At 35.9% G+C, this 23,378-nt stretch overlaps 1 protein-coding gene across 7 annotated transcripts in view; it reads right to left on the bottom strand.

The window, feature by feature from the left end:
* IFI44L (interferon induced protein 44 like) overlaps positions 1-23,378 on the bottom strand; it is a 65,947-nt gene that overhangs the window by 10,263 nt on the left and 32,306 nt on the right. For all 7 annotated transcript variants that reach the window (XM_077120520.1, XM_077120519.1, XM_077120514.1 and 4 more), the window contains 2 exons: positions 18,291-18,443; positions 14,209-14,380 (listed from right to left, as the gene is read on the bottom strand). In XM_077120520.1, the coding sequence (XP_076976635.1) occupies positions 14,209-14,380; positions 18,291-18,443 (325 nt within the window). The remainder of the gene's footprint in view (positions 1-14,208; positions 14,381-18,290; positions 18,444-23,378) is intronic.

Raw genomic sequence — 23,378 nt, forward strand, 5'->3', positions numbered from 1 at the left:
TATAGGCTATTTTTCTACCAATACACAAAGCAATAACACCATAGAGTATAAATATCCAAACAATTCTTTATACCACAACTTTCTAAAAGTTCAGTGAGAAGACATCCATTTCTAGCTTTTATGGTGTAAATATACTTCTCCCTAGTCTTTCTGATAAGTATAGCTAAAAACTTGTGAGCATAATATATAAAACAAACAGAAGAAGAATGAAAAGTAAAGAAAAAAATGAAGACTTTCTAGGAACCTCCGAACCTATGATGGTAGGTTTCTAGGTTATCTTTCTACTTCATATAACCTGCAGAAGCCTGCAACTTGGGAATGCCAATGGGAGCCGACCATAAAAATAAACAAGCAAACAAACAAAAAAGAAAGCATGCTCTCACTAGCCAAAGCATAAGGAAAGTAACAACCTAACTGGACAGAAAACTTTTAGAAAGTAGCCACATTACTCCAGTCAAACCCCACAGGGAAAAAAGTAAACAACAACAACAACAAAAACATCCCTACCTCCCACCACCAGGGAAGCACTCCTTATCACCAACCTCCATAATCCACTAGGAAAGCATCAAAGAATAGGTAGGGATCTCAGACATTTGTGCCTGCAATTTGCTAACTAATGCCCAACCCCTCTTGATGGTGTCAGTGGAGGCAACATGGAGATCCAGGACTTTTACCCAACCAGCAATAATGACATTCCCCTCTCCCTCCCTACCAGTGTCAGAAGAGGGCAAGTGGGAAGCTGGAACTCTCCGCCAGCCATAATAGGTTCCCCTACCAAATGAAGCTTAGTGGGAAGATGAAGTAATCTCACCTGCATCTGGCTGTTAAGAGAAACAGACCCATTGCCTACAAGTGCAGGGCATAGGAGGCCTGCTTAAACACACAATTTAAATAAATAAGATCCAGGGTTTTATAGCATTAATACTCAAAATATCCAAGATACAATCAAGAATCACTTGTCATACCACAACCGAAGAAAATCTCAACATGAATAGGAAAAGACAATCAACAGATGCTGACACTGTTCAGATTGCAAAGATGTTGCAATGATTTGACAAGGACTTTAAAGGCAACTGTCATAAAAATGATTGAAACAAATGAAAAAAATAGAAAGTCTCAGAAAAGAAATAACATATCCAAAAATGAACCAAATGAAAATTTTAGAACTGGAAAATACAATAACCAAAATAAAAAACTTAATGGATGGGCTTAACAGCAAAATGAGAAAGGGCAGAGTAAAGAATCAGTACATTTGAAGCCATAATAATAGAAATTGTGCACTTTAAACAGAGAGCAAATAAACTGAAAATAAAAATGAACAGAATCTCAAGAATCTGTGAGACTAAAACAAAAGAATTAGAATTAATGTCATTAGAGTCCCAGAAGGAGAAAAGAGAGAGTGTGGGGCTAAAATAAAGTATTTGAAAAAATCAGGGCTGAAAATTTCTCAAATGTAGTAAAAGGCATAAACCTAAAGAATCAAGAGTCTGAGCAAATCCTAAGCTGGATGAACCCAAATAAATCCATGCCAAAACATATCCTAATCAAACTTCTACACACTAAAGAAAAATAAAAATAGCAACAGAAGGAGAATAGCTTCTTATCTATAGGAGAAGCACAATTTGAATGACAAAGGATTTCTTCTCAGAAACCAAGAAGACCTAAAGAAAGTGGACATTTTTCAAGTGCTAAAAAAATACAACTATCATATCCTAACTCTATATCTGGTAAAATTTTCCTCCAGGAAAGAAAGAGAAATAAAGACATTCTTAGATGAAGGAAAACAAAGAGAATTTCTCCACAGCAGACCTACCCTCAAACACTGGGTAAAGGAAGTTCTTGAAACAATAAGAAAATTATAAAAGAGATAATCTTACAATGTCATGAAGGAAAAAAAGAACAACAAAAAGAACAAAACTATATTTAATACAATAGACTTTCTTTCTCTTACGTGTTTTAGAAATTATGTTCAACAGTTGAAGCAAAAAGAATCGCATTGTCTGATGTGGCTCTCAACAGATGTAGAGGAAACATTTAAAGCAATTTTATTATAAAAGGGAGAGGATAAAGATAATTAAGCAAAGTAAGGTTTCCATGCTTCACTCAAACTGGTAAAATGTCAACATTAGTAGACTGTGATAAATCATGTACGTATAAGCAATACAAAGAGCAACCCCTATAAAGTCTACATAAGGAGATATATTCAAATACATTATAGATAGATCAAAATAGAATTTTAAAATATTCATACAACCCACAGGAAGACATGAAAAAAGAAACAAATGAAAAGCAAAGAGTACAAGCAGAAAACAAAAAACAAAATCGCAGACTTAAGCCATAGCATAGCAATAATTACTTTAAATGTAAATGGTCTAAAGATATCAATTAAAAGACAGAGATTGGTGGTGTGGATAAAAAAATGATCCAACTCTAAACTGACTATAAGACATTAACTTTAAATGTAATCACATAGGAAGGCTGATAGAAAAAAGATGGAAAAAGGCATATAGTGCAAAAAATCAACAAGAAAAGTAGAAGAGGATCTATTAATATTGATTAAATAAGACTAGGGCAACAAAAATCACAAAGAACAAAGAAGCAAACATTTCCTTTACATACACTGAGACCTACATCAGATAATGCTATTCTTTTTGCTTCATTATATAATGATAAAAAGGTCAATATTCTAAGAAAACACAGCAAAATCCAAATGTGTATGCACTAAAAAAAAAACAAATAAAGCAATTAAAATAAAAGAACACATGATAGAAATGAAAGGAGAAATAGTCGAATCCATAATCGTATTTGGAGATTTCAATACCCTTCCTTAACAAATAACAGAACTACTAGAAAGAAAAATCTAGAAAGTATATCGAAGTAGTCAGCAACACTATCAACCATTGAGATCTAACTGACATCTGTAGCACACACCACACACTATTTTGAAGTGCCCATGGAACATTTACTAAGATAGGCTATATCTCAAATAATAAATCAAACCACAAAAAATTTAAAATAAATGAAATCAGTCACAGTGTGTTCTTTCACCAAAATTTAATCAAAGTAGAAGTCAAACCAGAAAGGTAACCAAAAAACCTCCAAGCACGTGGAGGCTAGACAACACCTGCTAAATAATTCATTAATCAAATCTCAAGGAAAATTACTTTTAAAAAAAATTACATTGAACTGGATGGTAGTGAAAATGCAATATATCAAAAGTGTGATATACATATAAAACAATGCCAACACAGTAATATATAGTACTAATTTTTGTAATAGAAAATAGAAAAGTCTAAAATCAATCATCTAAGTTCCCACATCAAACATTAGCAAAAGAAGAGAAAAATATACTCAAATCAAGCATATGAAGACAATCATAAAGAAAATAACATAATTCAATGAAATTAAACGCAGCAGAAGAATTTTTTTAATCTGTGAAATAGAAAAATGATTGCTTGAAAAGATTTTAAAAGTTCAGTGAACCTTTTGCAGGCAAAGAAAAACAAAAAAGGAAAGGCACAAGTCACCAACATCAGGAAAGAAACAGCGTAACTTACAGATCCCCAGACATCAAAAGGAAATACTATAGAGAATTCTACATAGTTAAATTTGACAACTTTGATGAAGCGGATTAAAACAAAGACAACAAATTACCACACCACACCTAATATGAAGTTAGTAATGTGAATAACTCTATAACTACTAAATAAATTGTATTGTAATTTAAAAATTCCTACAAAAGAAATCTCCTGTCCTGCATGATTTCACTGGAGAGTCAATGCAACTTTTAAAGAATTAACACCAATTCTATACAATCTCTTCCAGAAAACATAAGAGAAGAGAAATAATGCTCAACTAATTTTATGAGGCTGGTATTATCCTGATACCAAAACCTAAAAAAGACATTAAAAGGTACAAAACTGCAGTCCAATATCCCTCATGAATATAGATGCAAAAATTCTTTTAAAAATTACAGATTAAGATTCAGGAATATATAAAAAGAATTGCACACCATGAATAAGTGAGTTTTAGTCCATGGAGGCAAGATGAGGCTCAAGATTTGAGAATCTATCAATATAGATAGTTAAGAACAGACTAGAGAAGAAAATGACATGATTATATCAGTTTATGCAGAAAAGCCACTTAAAATATTCAATACCCATCCACAATAAAAATTTTCCAAAAACTATGAATAAAGGGGAACGTCCTTAACTTCACAAAAGACATTCAGCTAACATAATGGTGAAACACTGAATGCTTCTTCCTAAGATCGGGAACTACATAAGGATGTCTGTGCTGTACTATTACTATTCAAGAGAGTCCTAGAGGTCCTGGCCAGCACAGTAAGACAATTAAAGGAATTAAAAGAATAGAGATATTGGAAAGGAAGAAATAAAACTGTCCCTGCTTGCAAATGACATGGTGTTCTATACAGAAAATCCAAAGGAACTCAAAATCTTCTAGAACTAATAACTGAGTTCAACAAGGTCAAAGAAAACAAGATCAAAATACAAAACTCAACTGTATACCATATACTAGCAACAAACATAGCAACCAAAATTACAACTACAGCTTGACTGACAGGCGGCGGCGGCGGCGGTGGCGGTGGCGCGGTCACTACAGCTGGTGAGTTCTGGATCGCCCCGGGTTCCTACAGGGGGCCGAGCCTCTCCGAGAAAGGGTGACCCTCTCGCAGCTGCAGACCGGCTGGGGCCTGACCTTGCCAGGTTCACCCAATGCTGCGGTCAGTGACTTCCGGAGAAGATGGTGGCTTAGTAAGACGCGCGGAGCTTAGTTTCTCCTCCAAGACAGCTACTAGGGGAGTAGAAATGATACAGAACAGCTCCCAAAGCCACGACAGAGATAAACAAGACAGTGTACCCCATCCTGGAATGGCTGGCTGGCTGAGAGAACTCGCTCTGGTGAGATCGCCGAGGGACGCAGGCTTCACCGGGCGGGGCGGCAAGCGGCCGGAGTCACTCCCTTCCCCCTTCCCGGGCCTGCAGGGAGAATTGGACAGGCAGTCCCCTCAAACCATAGCGGTTGGCGCCCACACCACGCGCAGCCCCCCGGACCAACTGAGAGAATTGGATCGGAAACCCCCAGGCCGCGGAGAACGATGACGGGGGGGGAAGGGCCCCTTCCGAACCCGTGACTTCCCGGGAACGTGCACTCTCCCGGGCGGGCCGCTGCCGCTGGTGCCCTCCCGCCACGCTTGTCGCCCCGGGCTGACTAGGAAATTTGGACGGGCGCTTTCCCGGGCTGCGGCGGCCAGTGACCCTCCCCGCACTCGGACCCTGGGCCGGCTCGCACTCTTCCAAGCCGCTTCGGCTAGCGAACCTCCCGGACGGCGAGAGTTTTCCAAAGTTAAAGGACCCACAGTACCTTTTGCTGGTGGGACCCGCAGACAAACGTGTGCCACGAGCGCCACCTACTGGGTAAGATAAGAAAAAACAGAACCCAGAGATTTCACAGAAAAATCTTACAAACTTGTTGGGTCAGACACCCAGGGAAATCTGACTAAATGCCCAGACGCCAGCAGCAGAAGATAACGGTCCACACTCAGAAGATTGAGAAAATGGCCCAGTCAAAGGAACAAACCAATAGTTCAAATGAGATACAGAAGCTGAGACTACTAATGCTGAATATACGAACAGAAATGGAAAACCTCTTCAAAAATGAAATCGATAAATTGAGGGAGTACATGAAGAGGACATGGGCTGAACATAAAGAAGAAATAGAAAAACTGAAGAAACAAATCACAGAACTTATGGAAGTGAAGGACAAAGTAGAAAAGATAGAAAAAACAATGGATAGATTCAAAGAGACAGAAGATAGAATTAGTGATTTGGAGGATAGAACATCTGAATTCCAAAAACAAACAGAAACTATCGGGAAAAGAATGGAAAAATTTGAACAGGGTATCAGGGAACTCAAGGACAATATGAACCGCACAAATATACGTGTTGTGGGTGTCCCAGAAGGAGAAGAGAAGGGAAAAGGAGGAGAAAAACTAATGGAAGAAATTATCACTGAAAATTTCCCAACTCTTATGAAAGACCTAAAATTTCAGATCCAAGAAGTGCAGCACACCCCAAAGAGATTAGACCCAAATAGGCGTTCTCCAAGACACTTACTAGTTAGAATGTCAGAGGACAAAGAGAAAGAGAGGATCTTGAAAGCAGCAAGAGAAAAACAATCCATCACATACAAGGGAAACCCAAGAAGGCTATGGTGCAGATTTCTCAGCAGAAACCATGGAGGCTAGAAGACAGTGGGATGATATATTTAAATTACTAAAAGAGAAAAACTGCCAACCAAGACTCCTATATCCAGCAAAATTGTCCTTCAAAAATGAGGGAGAAATTAAAACATTCTCAGACAAAAAGTCACTGAGAGAATTTGTGACCAAGAGACCAGCTCTGCAAGAAATACTAAAGGGAGCACTAGAGTCAGAAACGAAAAGACAGAAGAGAGAGGTATGGAGAAGAGGGTAGAAAGAACGAAAGTCAGATATGATATATATAATACAAAAGGCAAAATGGTAGAGGAAAATATTATCCAAACAGTAATAACACTAAATGTTAATGGACTGAATTCCCCAATCAAAAGACATAGACTGGAAGAATGGATTAAAAAACAGGATCCTTCTATATGCTGTCTACAGGAAACACATCTTAGACCCAAAGATAAACATAGGTTGAAAGTGAAAGGTTGGGAAAAGATATTTCATGCAAATAACAACCAGAAAATAGCAGGAGTGGCTATACTAATATCCAACAAGTTAGACTTCAAATGTAAAACAGTTAAAAGAGACAAAGAAGGACACTATATACTAATAAAAGGAACAATTAAACAAGAAGACATAACAATCATAAATATTTATGCACCGAACCAGAATGCCCCAAAATACATGAGGAATACACTGCAAACACTGAAAAGGGAAATAGACACAAATACCATAATAGTTGGAGACTTCAATTCCCCACTCTCATCAATGGACAGAACATCTAGGCAGAGGAACAATAAAGAAATAGAGAATCTGAATATTACTATAAATGAGCTAGACTTAACAGACATATATAGGACATTACATCCCACAACAGCAGGATACACCTTTTTCTCAAGTGCTCATGGATCATTCTCAAAGATAGACCATATGCTGGGTCACAAAGCAAGTCTTAACAAATTTAAAAAGATTGAAATCATACACAACACTTCCTCAGATCATAAAGGAATGAAGTTGGAAATCAATAATAGGCGGAGTGCCAGAAAATTCACAAATACGTGGAGGCTCAACAACACACTCTTAAACAACGAGTGGGTCAAAGAAGAAATTGCAAGAGAAATTAGTAAATACCTCGAGGCGAATGAAAATGAAAACACAACATATCAAAACTTATGGGATGCAGCAAAGGCAGTGCTAAGAAGGAAATTTATTGCCCTAAATGCCTATATCAGAAAAGAAGAAAAGGCAAAAATGCAAGAATTAACTGTTCACTTGGAAGAACTGGAGAAAGAACAGCAAACTAATCCCAAAGCAAGCAAAAGGAAAGAAATAACAAAGATCAGAGCAGAAATAAATGAAATTGAAAACATGAAAACAACAGAGAAAATCAATAAGACCAGAAGTTGGTTCTATGAGAAAATCAATAAGATTGATGGGCCCTTAGCAAGCTTGACAAAAGAAGAAGAGAGAGGATGCAAATAAATAAGATCAGAAAGGGAAGAGGAGACATAACTACTGACCTCACAGAAATAAAGGAGGTAATAACAGGATACTATGAACAACTTTACGCTAATAAATACAACAATTTAGATGAAATGGATGGGTTCCTAGAAAGACATGAACAACCAACTTTGGCTCAAGAAGAAATAGATGACCTCAACAAACCAATCACAAGTAAAGAAATTGAATTAGTCATTCAAAATCTTCCTAAAAAGAAAAGTCCAGGACCAGATGGCTTGACATGTGAATTCTACCAAATGTTCCAGAAAGAATTAGTACCAACTCTCCTCAAACTCTTCAAAAAAATCGAAGTGGAGGGAAAACTACCTAATTCATTCAATGAAGCCAACATCACCCTCATACCAAAACCAGGCAAAGATATCACAAAAAAAGAAAACTACAGACCAATCTCTCTAATGAATATAGATGCAAAAATCCTCAACAAAATTCTAGCAAATCGTATCCAACAACACATTAAAAGAATTATACATCATGACCAAGTAGGATTCATCCCAGGTATGCAAGGATGGTTCAACATAAGAAAATCAATTAATGTAATACACCATATCAACAAATCAAAGCTGAAAAATCACATGATCATCTCAATTGATGCAGAGAAGGCATTTGACAAGATTCAACATCCTTTCCTGTTGAAAACACTTCAAAAGATAGGAATACAAGGGAACTTCCTTAAAATGATAGAGGGAATATATGAAAAACCCACAGCTAATATCATCCTCAATGGGGAAAAATTGAAAACTTTCCCCCTAAGATCAGGAACAAGACAAGGATGTCCACTATCACCACTATTATTCAACATTGTGTTGGAGGTTCTACCCAGAGCAATTAGACAAGAAAAAGAAATACAAGGCATCAAAATTGGAAAGGAAGAAGTAAAACTATCATTGTTTGTAGATGATATGATACTATACGTCGAAAACCCGGAAAAATCCACAACAAAACTACTAGAGCTAATAAATGAGTACAGCAAAGTAGCAGGTTACAAGATCAACATTCAAAAATCTGTAGCATTTCTATACACTAGTAATGAACAAGCTGAGGAGGAAATCAAGAAACGAATCCCATTTACAATTGCAACTAAAAGAATAAAATACCTAGGAATAAATTTAACTAAAGAGACAAAAGACCTATACAAAGAAAACTACAAAAAACTGCTAAAAGAAATCACAGAAGACCTAAATAGATGGAAGGGCATACCGTGTTCATGGATTGGAAGACTAAATATAGTTAAGATGTCAATCCTACCTAAATTGATTTACAGATTCAATGCAATACCAATCAAAATCCCAACAACTTATTTTTCAGAAATAGAAAAACCAATAAGCAAATTTATCTGGAAGGGCAGGGTGCCCCGAATTGCTAAAAACATCTTGAGGAAAAAAAACGAAGCTGGAGGTCTCGTGCTCCCTGACTTTAAGGCATATTATGAAGCCACAGTGGTCAAAACAGCATGGTATTGGCATAAAGATAGATATATCGACCAATGGAATCGAATAGAGTGCTCAGATATAGACCCTCTCATCTATGGACATTTGATCCTTGATAAGGCAGTCAAGCCAACTCACCTGGGACAGAACAGTCTCTTCAATAAATGGTGCCTAGAGAACTGGATACCCATATGCAAAAGAATGAAAGAAGACCCATGTTTCACACCCTATACAAAAGTTAACGCAAAATGGATCAAAGATCTAAACATTAGGTCTAAGACCATAAAACAGTTAGAGGAAAATATTGGGAGATATCTTATGAATCTTACAACTGGAGGCGGTTTTATGGACCTTAAACCTAAAGCAAGAACACTGAAGAAGGAAATAAATAAATGGGAGCTCCTCAAAATTAAACACTTTTGTGCATCAAAGAACTTCATCAAGAAAGTAGAAAGACAGCCTACACAATGGGAGACAATATTTGGAAATGATATATCAGATAAAGGTCTAGTATCCAGAATTTATAAAGAGATTGTTCAACTCAACAACAAAAAGACAGCCAACCCAATTACAAAATGGGAAAAAGACTTGAACAGACACCTATCAGAAGAGGAAATACAAATGGCCAAAAGGCACATGAAGAGATGCTCAATGTCCCTGGCCATTAGAGAAATGCAAATCAAAATCACAATGAGATATCATCTCACACCCACCAGAATGGCCATTGTCAACAAAACAGAAAATGACAAGTGCTGGAGAGGATGCGGAGAAAGAGGCACACTTATTCACTGTTGGTGGGAATGTCAAATGGTGCAACCACTGTGGAAGGCAATTTGGCGGTTCCTCAAAAAGCTGAATATAGAATTGCCATACGACCCAGCAATACCATTGCTGGGAATCTACTCAAAGGACTTAAGGGCAAAGACACAAACGGACATTTGCACACCAATGTTTATAGCAGCGTTATTTACAATTGCAAAGAGATGGAAACAGCCAAAATCTCCATCAACAGAAGAGTGGCTAAACAAACTGTGGTATATACATACAATGGAATATTATGTAGCTTTAAGACAGGATAAACTTATGAAGCATGTAATAACAGGATGGACCTAGAGAACATTATGCTGAGTGAGTCTAGCCAAAAACTAAAGGACAAATACTGTATGGTCCCACTGATGTGAATGGACATTCGAGAATAAATTTGGAATATGTCATTGGTAACAGAGTCCAGCAGGAGGTAGAAGCAGGGTAAGATGATGGGCAATTGGAGCTGAAGGGATACAGACTGTGCAACAGGACTAGATACAAAAACTCAAAAATGGACAGCACAATAATACCTAATTGTAAAGTAATCATGTTAAAACACTGAATGAAGCTGCATCTGAGCTATAGGTTTTTGTTTTGTTTTGTTTTTACTATTATTACTTTTATTTTTTTCTCTATATTAACATTCTATATCTTTTTCGGTTGTGTTGCTAGTTCTTCTAAACCGATGCAAATGTACTAAGAAACGATGATCATGCATCTATGTGATGGTGTTAAGAATTACTGATTGCACATGTAGAATGGTATGATTTCTAAATGTTGGGTTAATTTCTTTCTTTTTTTCCATTAATTAAAAAAAAAAAAAAGAGAAGGGGTAATTGGAGCTGAAGGGATACAGACTGTGCAACAGGACTGGATATAAAAACTCAGAAATGGACAGCACAATACTACCTAATTGTAATGCAATTATGTTAAAACATTGAATGAAGCTGCATGTGAGGTATAGGTTTTTTTGGTTTTTTTTTTCTCTCTATTATCGTTTTAATTCTTATTCTGTTGTCTTTTTATTTCTTTTTCTAAATCGATGCAAATGTACTAAGAAATGATGAATATGCAACTATGTGATGATATCAAGAATTACTGATTGTACATGTAGAATGGAATGATTTCTAAATGTTTTGTTAATTTTTTTAATTAATAAAAAAAAATTACAACTACAATGCCTTATATAAGCACTAAAAATAAAATGAAATACTTATGTATAAACCTAACATAACATTTGCAGGGCTTTTATACAGAAAACTTAAGAATGCTGATGAAAGAATCAAAGAAGAGCTAAATAAATTGAGAGGAATGTCATGTTCATGGATTAGAGGACTCAGTATATTTAAAATGTAAGTTCCCCTGTGATGATGTAAAGCTTTAAGAACCCCAGAAAAGACAGTGTTCTTAAGCTAATCCTTTCCCATGGGTGTACATAACCTATGGTCAGTGGGACCTTTTGATTAGGTTATTTTATTTGAGGCATGTCTCAGGTAGGGGTAATCTTCTTATTGAAGTACTACATAAGAGACGAAATTCAGAGAAGTACACAGAGAAGCTGAAAGAGAAAAGCCAGAGAAGCTGAGAGAAAAGCAGCCAGAACCCGACAGCAGTGAATCCCAGGAGAGAAGGACCAGCAGATGCCAGCCATGTGCCTTGCTGTGTGACAAAAAAAGTCCAGATCACTAGCATCCTCTCTCCCGGAAGAAGGTATTCTCCTGTTGATGCCATTTTTGAGGCCTCAGAATTGTAAATTTGTAAGCTAATAAATCCCAATTATTAAAATCCAGTCCATTTCCAGTATAATGCATTTTGACAACTTTAACAAACTAAAACATCCCCCAAAGTTGACATATGTGTTTAATTTAATTTCTATCAATATTCCAGCAAGATGTTTTATAGATATAGAAAATATAATTTAAAAAATTCCTGAAAAAGGAAAGAAACTAGAACGGTTAAAATGTTTTTGACAAACAAGAATAAATTGAGAAGAATCACTCCACACAGTTTTAAGACCAATTGTGCTTTTATATAGCTACAGTAGTCAAGACTTTGTGGAATTAGTGGAGAGACAGATAGATCAATGAAAGCAGATAGAGAATCTAGAAATAGACCTAAACAAGCAAGGACAATTGATTTTTGACAAAGGTACCAAGTAATTTAATGGAGGAATGAGTCTTTTCAAAAAAAATGGTGCTGAAGCAATTAGATATTCATCAGCAAAAAAAGAACCTTGTGCTACACTTCAAACCTCATGCTGAATTTACTCAAAATGGATCATATATCAAAATGTGAAACTTCTAGAAAAAATTTGAAGGACCTAGGACTTAGTGAAGAAATGACATCAAAAACAGACATGACACAGCACTATTCTTAAAAGAAAAAAAATCATAAACTAGACAATTAAAATTTTTCAAACTTTTCTTTTGTGAAAGATCCTATTAAGATGTTAAAAAGTCTTCAGATTTGAAATTATTATGTACCATGTTTTAATCTTGATCCAATTTTGTGGGGGCAGAAACCTTGATTGGATTGTTTCCATGGATATGTGACATATCCAGCTGTGGGTGTGACCTTGATTTGATTACATCCATGGAGATGTGGTGCATCCAAGTGTGGATGTGGCCTTTTTATCAGACAGAGATATGACTACCCATTCAAGATGGGTCTTGATTGGTTTACTGGAGTTCTTTAAAAGGGGAAACATTTCAGAGAAAGCTCAAAGCCAACAGAGACACCTGGAGAATGGTTTCTTCAAAGCCAACAGAGATGCTTGGAGTGCTGACAGAGAGAGCAGATGCCTAGAAGGGGACATTTGGAGTCCAGCAGACATTGCCACGTGCTTTCCCGTGAGATGCTAAGTAAGCCAGAACCCAGAGTAGTGTCCTATAGGAGCTAAATGAAGGCCCACAGATGCTCAGAGAAGAAACCACTGGCATTGGAAGCTGGAAGCAATGGAAGCAGGAACAAGGACCAGCAGACACCAGCCACATGCCTTGCCATATGATAGATGTCGGCTTTTCTTGAGTCACAGTATCTTTCTCTCAATGCCTTAGTTTGGACATTTTTATGGCCTTAGAACTATAAACTTGTAACTTAATAAATTTCCTTTATAAAAGCCATTCCATTTCTAGTACACTGCATTCTGGCAGCTTTAACAAACCAATACAAAAAGACTACAGACTAGGAGAAAATAATTGCAAACCACAAATTTGACAATGGATGTATACCTGGAATTTATAAAGATCTCTTAATACTCACAATAAAAGCACAAACAATCCAATTAGAAAATGGGCAGAAGATATTTAAAAAGTTTCACCAAAGAGGCTATTTGGAGGCAACTAATTTTTCATTAGGGCAATGCAATTTAAGACCATGATGAGATATCACTACATATTGATTATAATAGCTAAAAATTTTTTTTAAAAGACCAAATACCAGTGAGGATGCAGAGAAATTACATCTCTCATATATTTCTATTGGGAATGTAAAATATTACAGTCATTCTTGACAGCAGTTTGGGACTTTCTTAAAAAGCTAAATACAAAACTACATTATGACTAGCAATCACAGTCACTTAAGAGGATTGAGAACTTATGTTTATATAAAAAACTTTGCATTCAGCTAGAAGGAAAAATATAAGAGGATCGTACAGTAGCCCATGACAAACTCTGGGATCTATCCTGTAGTTATTTGTTAAAGAGTGCTTTGAAAACTATTGCTTTTTTGATTTCTTTGCTTTGTATATATGTTATACTATACAATTAAAAAAGTTTTAAAAAAAAAAACAAACTTTACATTAATGTTCATAGCAGCTTTATTTGCAATAACCCAGAACTGGAAGCAACCAAACGCCCTTCAAAAGAGAATGGCTGAATGAACTGTGGTATATCTAAGCCATGAAATACTACTCAGTAATAAAAAAGACTGCATGATAAATACATTCAACAAATGGATGGATTTCAAGACATTAGTATGAGGGAAAAAAAACAGTCTCAAAAGATGACACATTTTTTGGTTCCATATATAAAATATTCTCAAGATTACAAAATTATGGAGAGGGAAAAGAGCTCAGTGGTTTCCAATGTTCAGGGACGGTGGACAGGGAGGGGATGGTAGCATGTTGCTATGAAGAATTAGTATGCAAGAGAGCTATATTTTAAAACTTCCTGTGTATCTATTATTACTTCAAAATAAAATTTTTTTAAATATTATGAGACTTACCATGCTTTAATACTTCTTTCTGAATTGTTTTTAACTTTGACACCATTCTAGAGGAGATATTTTCGATGGAATTCACATCTAAGACATACACCACACAGTGAATCCTGTCCTTTGGTAATGGAGAAGTGATGAAGTCAGGATGATTGGGTGTAATTGCCTTACGGGGATTAAACTGTTATAGAAACACAAAGGTGGCATTTAGAGAGTCTCTGCTCAGTTAAGACACAGTTCATACTTCAAACACCATAACCACTATCTTCCAACCTGAAATTTCCCCTGACTCCCTGAAGCTAATCTTTCCTTTTAGTTAGCAGCCTCATTCAGTATTTTCCTTCGACCATGAGCATAATGACATTAAATCTTTCCTAAAGTAAAATCATGTCATAGCTTTGGTAAAAATAATGATTTACCATTAAAAATTAAGGAAAGTATGAAGAATCTTTAAAATAAGCCTACTTCAAACTCCAATCTTCAAAATTTACTACAATTAATATCTGTTATTCACCATTTAAGATCTCTAAGGATCTAGCATACCTAAATGGACAAATGGATAGAGGGGAAAGGAGAGCAAAAAATATATTGAAAATGACATTTCAGAGAAAATAGAAAATATTCCCTTTAATTTTGTAGAAGAAAAATAAACTTAAATAAAATAGATGAACCACCAAATTTCTAATTATTTCCCCCTTACCACAAGGCAATAATCTTTCTAGGGTTAAGTGAATCAAATATAAATACAGTAAATGTTGGATTCGTTAATTTTTTAGCTATGTTTCAATGTTGGAATAAGCAGATTGACTTCCTACTATAAACAATAAATGTTACTAAAGTCAGGATTTTCCCACATCTCTGGCTGGTAATTCATCCCTTTGTGAGAGATGTCTCCCTTTCCTCTGACTAGACTGTGAGCTCCTTGAGGATAAATTATTACATTCTTATTGAACTATGTGTTCCCAATAAATCGCTTGGTGTCTGGAACATACTGAGTTTTAATAAATGCTTTTAAATATGAATACATGGTTGAAGTGTCCAATTATAAACAACTGTTGGCAAAAGAAGTACCTATTTAGAACTTGAGGCTGAATGTAGTATACCCAATACTTTAAAGAAAAATTAAATTAACAGTTAACTTTCTTGAGCAAAGTACATCGTCTCATTTAATCTTATCAACTACCCAATGAGATGGTGCTTTAGTTTCCCAGGTTGCTGAAAGCAGATAACATGAAATCAGTTGGCTTAACAATGGGAATTGATTGATACTGAGAAAAATGTCCAAATCAAGGCATCATTAAGACAATGCTTTTTTCCCAAAGACTGGCTGTCAGTGATGCTTGACTCCTTGGCCACATGGCAAGGCATGTGGTGGCATCAGCTATCCTCTACCTTCTCTTCTGGATTTTGTCTCTTTCAGCTTCTGGCTTCTGTGGTTTTCTCTCCATGTGTCTAAATTTAATTCTCTTATAAAGAACTCCAGTAAGGGTAGCAGCCAGACTCTAGGCTCCACCCCCATCAAACAATAGGGTGGCAGCCAGGCTCTCCACAACCCCTCAGATATATGAGAAAACCTGGGTGATAATACTGTATCTGAAAAATGAGGTGAAAGACTGACCCTCAACAAGTGCCAGGGCAGAATCACATTTTTCACACGGGTGGGCTCATTCTCTTGACCTGAGATGTCTTCAGTTCAAACCTCAGTTTTCATGGTTCTGCCCTTGAAATTACTTTTTCCTTCAAACTGTCCCTTTTAGATCTGGCTGGTGGTTGTACCATTCATATAAATCTCACACACACAGAAAACTCGTCATCAATACACTGGGTTCCAAACTATCAGACAAAATAAATTTCTACATATCCTTTCTGGATAACTGCATTTCCAATCCTGACTTGTACTGAAATGGCTGACAATAGATCCATGTTCAGTTAAACCCTCACCGGTAGTACTATCCTGTGGGGACTTGCTTTCCAGAAGCTCCGAATTTTCTAAACCATCAATTTCTGGTTTCTTTGACCCTATAAATTCACACCTTAGCTTATCTTTTCCCTGCACATTCTCCTATAAATCACAAGGAAAAACCAGACTACTCTTTCCAATACTCAGCTTGGAAATTGCCTCAGCTAAATACCCAAGCTCATTACTTTCAAATTTCTGTCTTCCATTAACATCAGAACACAATTTTTCCAATTTCTCTGCCACTTTAAAACAAAGAGGGCCTTTCTTCCAGTTTCCAATAACACATCTATCATTTCTGACTAAGGCCTCAACAGAAGTACCTTTATCATCCATATTTCTACCAACAGTGTCTTGAAAGCCACTTAAGCCTTTTCTATCAAGCACTTCACAATTCTTTCAGGTTCTATCTATAACCAATTCCAAAGCCATTTCCACATTTTTGGTATTTGATATCTCAGTACCTATATTAGTTATTAAGCTTCTAGAATGCAATATACCAAAAATGGAATAGCTTTTAAAAAGGAAATTTATTAAATTGCAAGTTTACAGTTCTAAGCCTATAAAAATGTCCAAAATAAGGAATCCAGGGAAAGCTATCTTAATTCAAGGAAGGCCAATGAATGGGGACTCGTTTTGTCAGCTGGGAAGTCACTTGGCTGGAATCTGGTGGTCCCTGGCTCCTGGGCTCTGCTGCATCCAGCTTTTGTTCCTGTGAAATTACAGAATCCCAAAGGTTTCTCCAGGGTTTGGCTTCCCTTGGCTTTCTCCAGGTACTGGGTTGCTTAACATCTCATGGAGATGTCTGCTGGGCTTCAAGCATCTCCAAACATCCATGTCTCTGTTCTCCAAGTGTCAGTATCTATGTCAGCTCTGCTCTCTCCAAAATGTGTCCTCTTTTAAAGGACTCCAGTAAATGAAACAGGACCTACCCTGAAAGGGTGGAGTCACATCTCTATCTAATCTAAAGGTCACACCCACAATTGCGCACATCACATCTCCATAGAGATAATCTACTCAAAAGTGTCCACCTATACTACTGAATTGGGGTTAAAAAAAATGGCTGCCTCCATAAGATTGGATCAGGATTAAAATAGCTTTTCTGGGATACATAATAGCTTCAAAAAGGCACAGCACCCCACTCTCCTTGTACCAAAATTTGTCTTACTTTCTTAGGCTCCAGCAAATACTGTGAAATGATTCAGCTTAAACAATGGGAATTTATTTGTTCATGGTTGGAGACCAGAAAAAATCCAAATCACGGCATCATAAAGGCAATGCTTTCTTCCTAAAGTCTGAATGCCAGCAATCCATGGCTTCTCTGCCATGACAAGGTACTTGGCATTGTCTGCCGGCTTCTCCCTTCTCTTCCGGGTTTCATTGCTTTCAGCTTCTTGCTTCCATGGTTTCCTCTTTCTTTCTCTGAATTTCATTCTTTTAAAAAGGACTCCAGTAAGAGGATTAAGACCTACCCTGGATCTTGACTTAACTGAAGCAACCTCATCAGAAGGTCCTACTTCCAAGAGGTTTACACCCACATGAATGTATTAGCTTTAAGAACATGATTTTCTGGGGTACATACAATTCCAAAACTCTGATGGGTACTATTATTACATACATTTCACATGAAAAGATTAAGACTTAAAGGACAAGTATGTGACAGAGTCTGTCTTTGGATCAGTTATGTACTTATTGTATAATATTACTCTTAAATATAAAATAGCTAATTATTCCAATATTTTGTCTGTGTGACTTCAAAAATGCAAGAGGTTGAGGTATACTGTGGTATTAGTATGCATTGTTTTAAAGAGCTATGTCCTGCAGTTTTCCCAGGAACTTTTCTGGAACCTGGATGAGGATAATTCTGCCCTATGGCCTTGTTTCTCAATGCTATAGAAATGAAGAGCATTTACTCTAATTCATTTACATGAATGCTTATTCCTTTAAAGTAGAGCAGTATCCATAGATATTGAAACTATCCATAGAAGCTTTTGCATTAAATGTTATATATATATTATATATATATCCTATTGATCCTGCTTCTCTAGAGAACCTTGACTAATACAGGGCAAAAATCCAAGAAAAACACTGACAAAAATGATTTGAAATGTTTCAGATGCTGCAGAAATCCTACCTGATATCTGTTTGGCACACAGCCTTTCAAGATGTAAGGTATATCTTCCATGCACAGTCCTACTCCCTCTTTCTCACCCAGTCCCATGGAGTCACAGAAGGTAAAAGGCAGATATTTGCCATCTTCTTCATTTTTAACAGAATATATCCTATACTGTAAGGAGGAAAAAAAAGTTTTTTTCAAGTGGAAAAGTTCATTCTTTAGGAAGCATTGAAAACACAATGATAAAAACAAGAGATTGGTGAATGTTTTAAGCACAATGGTCCACAAATGTTTTCTCTAGACCTTTTGAGACTCTTAAAAATTATTGAAGAGGTTGAAGATATTTTATTTACATGGGGTACATTTAATGCTATTTACCTGTTGGAAATTAAGCGGAAAAAATTAATTTTTATCTATTTAGTTCATATTAGGGGAGTTGATTTATAGAACAGTCATGCATGCAAAACAGGATTTCCATACAACACCCCATTATTAACAACCTGCACTGGTGTGGTACATTTGTTTCAATTGATGAAAGCAAATTTTTGTGACTGCATTATGAACTATATATAGTCCATAGGTGAACTTTGGGTTCACCGTGTTGTGCAGTTCCATGGATTTTTAAAATTTTTATTCTAACAACATATATACAACCTAAATGTCCCCTTTATCCACATTCAAATATAATTTGGTGTTGTTAACTACATTTACAATGTTGTGCTACCATCATGACCATCCATTACCAAAATTTTCCAATTTTCCAATAGAAACTAGGTACCTTTTAAAACTTAAGTCCTTATTTCCTACCCCATACTGTTATCTGATAAAACCTATTCTACATTTTGGCTCTATGAGTTTACCTGTCCTAATTATTTCATACAATGAGATCACATATTTGTCATTTTTGTGTCTGGCTTATTCCACTCAACACAATTTCTTCAAGGCTCATCCATGTTGTTGTATGCATTAGAATTCAATTTCTTTTTATAACTAAGTAATAGTCCATTGTGTATATATACCACATTTTATTTATCAGTTCATCATTTGATAGACATATGGGTTGATTCCATCTTTTGGAAATTGTGACTAATGCTATTATGAACAACAGTGTGTATATATCTGTTCAATTCCTTGCTTTCAATTCTTATGGGTATATACCCCAGTGGGATAGCTGGGCCATATAATAATTATAAACTTGATTGTCTGAGGAACTGACAAACCGTCTTCCAGCAGCTGCACTATTTTAAATTCACACCAGCCATGACTGAGTATTCTTTTGACTTCATAACTTCTCTAACTTGTAATTTTGTTTGTTTTTTTAATAGTAGCCTCTCTACTGGGTGTGAAATGGCATCTCACTGTGGTTTTGATTTGGATTTCTCTAATAGTTAATAATGTTGAGCATCTTTTCATGTGCTTTTTGGACATTTTTATATCTTCTGTTGACAAATGTCCATTTAAGACTTTAGTCCAATTTTTAATCAGGTTACTTGTCTTTTTTGTTATTGAGTTGAAGGATTTTTTATATGTTCTAGTTATTAAACCTTTACTGGATATGTGGTCTCCAAATACATTCTCCCATCGCTTAAGTTGTTGCTTTACTTACATGATAAGGTCATTCAAGGTACAAATGTTTTTTCTTTTGATGAGATACAATTTATTTATTTTGCTCATGGTTTGGGTGTAATGGGTTTAAGAAACCATTGCCTACACAAGGTCCTTAAGAGGATTCCCTATGTTTTTTTCTAGGCATCTGTAACTGTGTTAATATGGTATATTACATTAAAAGATTTCCTTATGTTGGGCCACCCTTGCTTATTTGGCATAAACTTCACTTGATAAAGGTGTATAATTGTTTTAATATACTATTTGATACTACTGCATGATAGCATTTTGTTGAGGATTTTTGCAGTTATAGCCATAGGAGACATAAGTTTGTAATTTTCTTTTAGTATCTTCATCTAACTTTCACATGAGAGTGATCTTAGCTCCACAGAAAATTACAAATGATTCTTATCTTTTGTAATTATGAAACTGTGACATCTAACTTACATATTTTTATGAGGAATAAAAGTATTTTCCCAAAATATTAGATAAGTTTTATATTTTTATTTACTTTTTGCAATTAATTTTTATGATTCTCCTTAATTTCTGGCTTAATAGAAGATAGCTTGATTCTCATATCTTAATAGAAGATGGATGGATTTAATAGCTTTTAATAGCTTTTCAGATAATTGTGGCTAGCCCCCATTAATACATCAAAACAAAACAAGTGTTAATTTCTTAAAGATTAGTTGCATTGTGGAATCTGAAAGCTTATCAGTGAAAAATTTTCCCACTTGGTTACATTAAATCCATTTGGTTACATTAAATCCATTGGTCTGTCTTACATTTTGAATGTATCTTTTTACCCATGCATGATTTTGGAATGCACTGGTCATTTGGAAAATAATGGGTCATGCAGATCTTCCAAAACTGCCATATTTCATTGTATAACATTAAAATTACATATTCTTTAATAACACTATTAATCTCATCACTAAGTCACTAAGTGTTCAGAACCTTTCAAGCTCAAAATAGAGGATGCAAGTTTTCCAAAGTTCTAACTTTTGTTTAACAGTTCAAATTTTATCATTGAAACAAACATCATCAGTTGTTTTTCCTGAAATGATAGGCACAGTTTGTGCATTATTTTAACAAAGCAGTTTACCAGACTCTCCTGTGTTTTCCTGAATACTGTACAGTGTTTGGCTGGACTCTAGATTTCTTAAAGTTAATTAAGACAGTACCTACCTGTTTAATAATTGTTCTGGTGGAGGGACTGACTCCTAGAACTTACTACTCTTACCTTCCCACAATCTTCCAGATGTTTATTACATTTTGAGGTCCATTTTTACTCATGTCCCTCATGGATTTACCTGGATTAGAAAGCTCTTCTCTTTTTAAATTAAATTAAAATAATGTAATACATAAATGTTCCATTATATAAAAACAGTCTAGAACTGATCATGGAAAGCAAAACAGTGATTCACTTTGAGGTATTAATCTTCAGTGGACAAATCTATGTATACTTTAACACTATCTTTTTTTATTTTTTCATTTTTTATTAATGTATATTATATATTCACATACCATGGACTCATCCAAAATGTATAATCAGTGGTTCACAATATCATCATACAGCTGCACATTTATCATCACAATTGACTTTTTTTCTTTTTTGTGAAAAATGAAATATACAAAAAAGCAATAAATTTCAAAATACATTGCAACAATGAGCTGTAGAACAGATTTCAGAGTTTGGTATGGGATACAATTCAACAATTTTAGGTCATCAGGTAGCAGTGAGGCATGGTCCCTAGTGTACCTTACCAATGCAATAAAGGGACATAAAAACCCAACTCACCAAGATCTGGGGTGAGCATGAGCCAACTCCTGATCACAGCTTTTGATTAGCTACTTCAAATCACTGGGGACCTGGCTCTGAAGGCATTCATTGTTCCAAACCAGTACAGACAATGAAGGCAGAGGAGATATAAGAGCAGTATACTTTCTAAAAGCTTCAGGGGACAGTTGGGTGATTTGCTGGGCAGGTTAATAAAGCTTTGAGGAGCCCTAGAAGAAGCTCTTGGCACCTTTTCTGGTTCCCCCTTCAGACCTCTTTGTGGATCCCTGACCTTGTTCTAGCTGGGAAAGAATGACTTTGAGAAACTCTTCTCTGGTGTGCCCTAATCCCAGAATTTGCACACCTAGCAAAAGTAGTATGAGACAAAGAAAACAGAATAGGATACAATAGATGGCCTAGTGCAAAGGCTTTAAGTCTATTAGTGGAACAACCGGGAAAGGAAGATGGTAGGCCTCCTGGGAAGTAGGACTCCCAAACTCCTGTAAACAGGGGAAATTCTGAGGCCACTATTAAGTACAAGCCCAGGACAGGACATAGGCCCAGAAAGGTCAAGGAGGACCAGTCACTGTGGATTTTCCCTGGGCAGAGCAACCTAATAGGAGGGCTGACAACCAGTACTATCTATGTCACATCACCAGCTGGTTACAAGCACAAGAAATAAACATTAGCGAATAACCAGCTGGTTACAAGCACAAGAAATAAAACATTAGAGAATAATTTAACATACTAAAATGTACAGTGTCCAACAAAGATTATAAGGCAAACAAGAAGCAGGAAATGATGGCCCATCTAAAGGAAGAAACTAAAATTCCAGAGGATATAAATGATCATACTGTGGACATACTGGTCAACAAAAACTTTTTTAAAAAAATGATCTTCAATATGCTGAAATATGAAACATGGAGAAAGAATTTTTAAAGTATTAGGAAAGCAAGGAATGAAAAATATGAGACTCTCAATAAAGAGAAATAAATTTTTTAAAGGAGCCAAAATGAACAACTAGAGTTGAAGAACACAATAACTGAAATTAAAAATTCTGAGGAGGGTTTCAACAGCAGATTGGAGATGGCAGAAAAAAGAATCAATGTACTTGAAGATAAGACAATTGAAACTGGTCAGGCTGAAAAGCAGAAAGAAAAAAAGACTTTAAAAAACCAAAATAGCCTGAGACCTCTGAGACACAATCTGTGTATCAATCACTCATAATGGAGGCTCCGAAAGGAGAAGAAGGAAGACAGGGCAAAAGGCACATTTAAGAAACTGAGATAACACCAAAAGGACAAACTTGAGAAAAATAGGTCCCAGACTTACTGATCAAACAGTCACATACAAAGTATAAAAGAGTTATGAAAGCTCCAAGAAAAAAGCAACATGTTACGTCCAAGAGAATCCAAAGGAGATAAAATGTTGACTTCTCATAAGAAACCAGGGAGGCAGGAAGGTGATAGGTTGAAATACTTAAGAATGCTGAAAGAAAACAACCGCCAACCAACAATATCATATTGAGCAAGACTTTCTTTTGAAAATAAGGGAAGATTAAGACATTCCCAGATAAACAAAACCCGAGGGAATTCAAAACCACTAGTCCTGTCTTACAAGCAATGCCAAAAGGAGTTTTTCAGATTGAAAAGAAAGGACAATAGACAGTGGTCCCAAGAGGCATAAAGAAATAAATACCTCTGCGAATGTAACCATTTGGG

Source organism: Tamandua tetradactyla, chromosome 11, assembly GCF_023851605.1.
Source record: "Tamandua tetradactyla isolate mTamTet1 chromosome 11, mTamTet1.pri, whole genome shotgun sequence".
Lineage (NCBI taxonomy): Eukaryota > Metazoa > Chordata > Mammalia > Pilosa > Myrmecophagidae > Tamandua > Tamandua tetradactyla.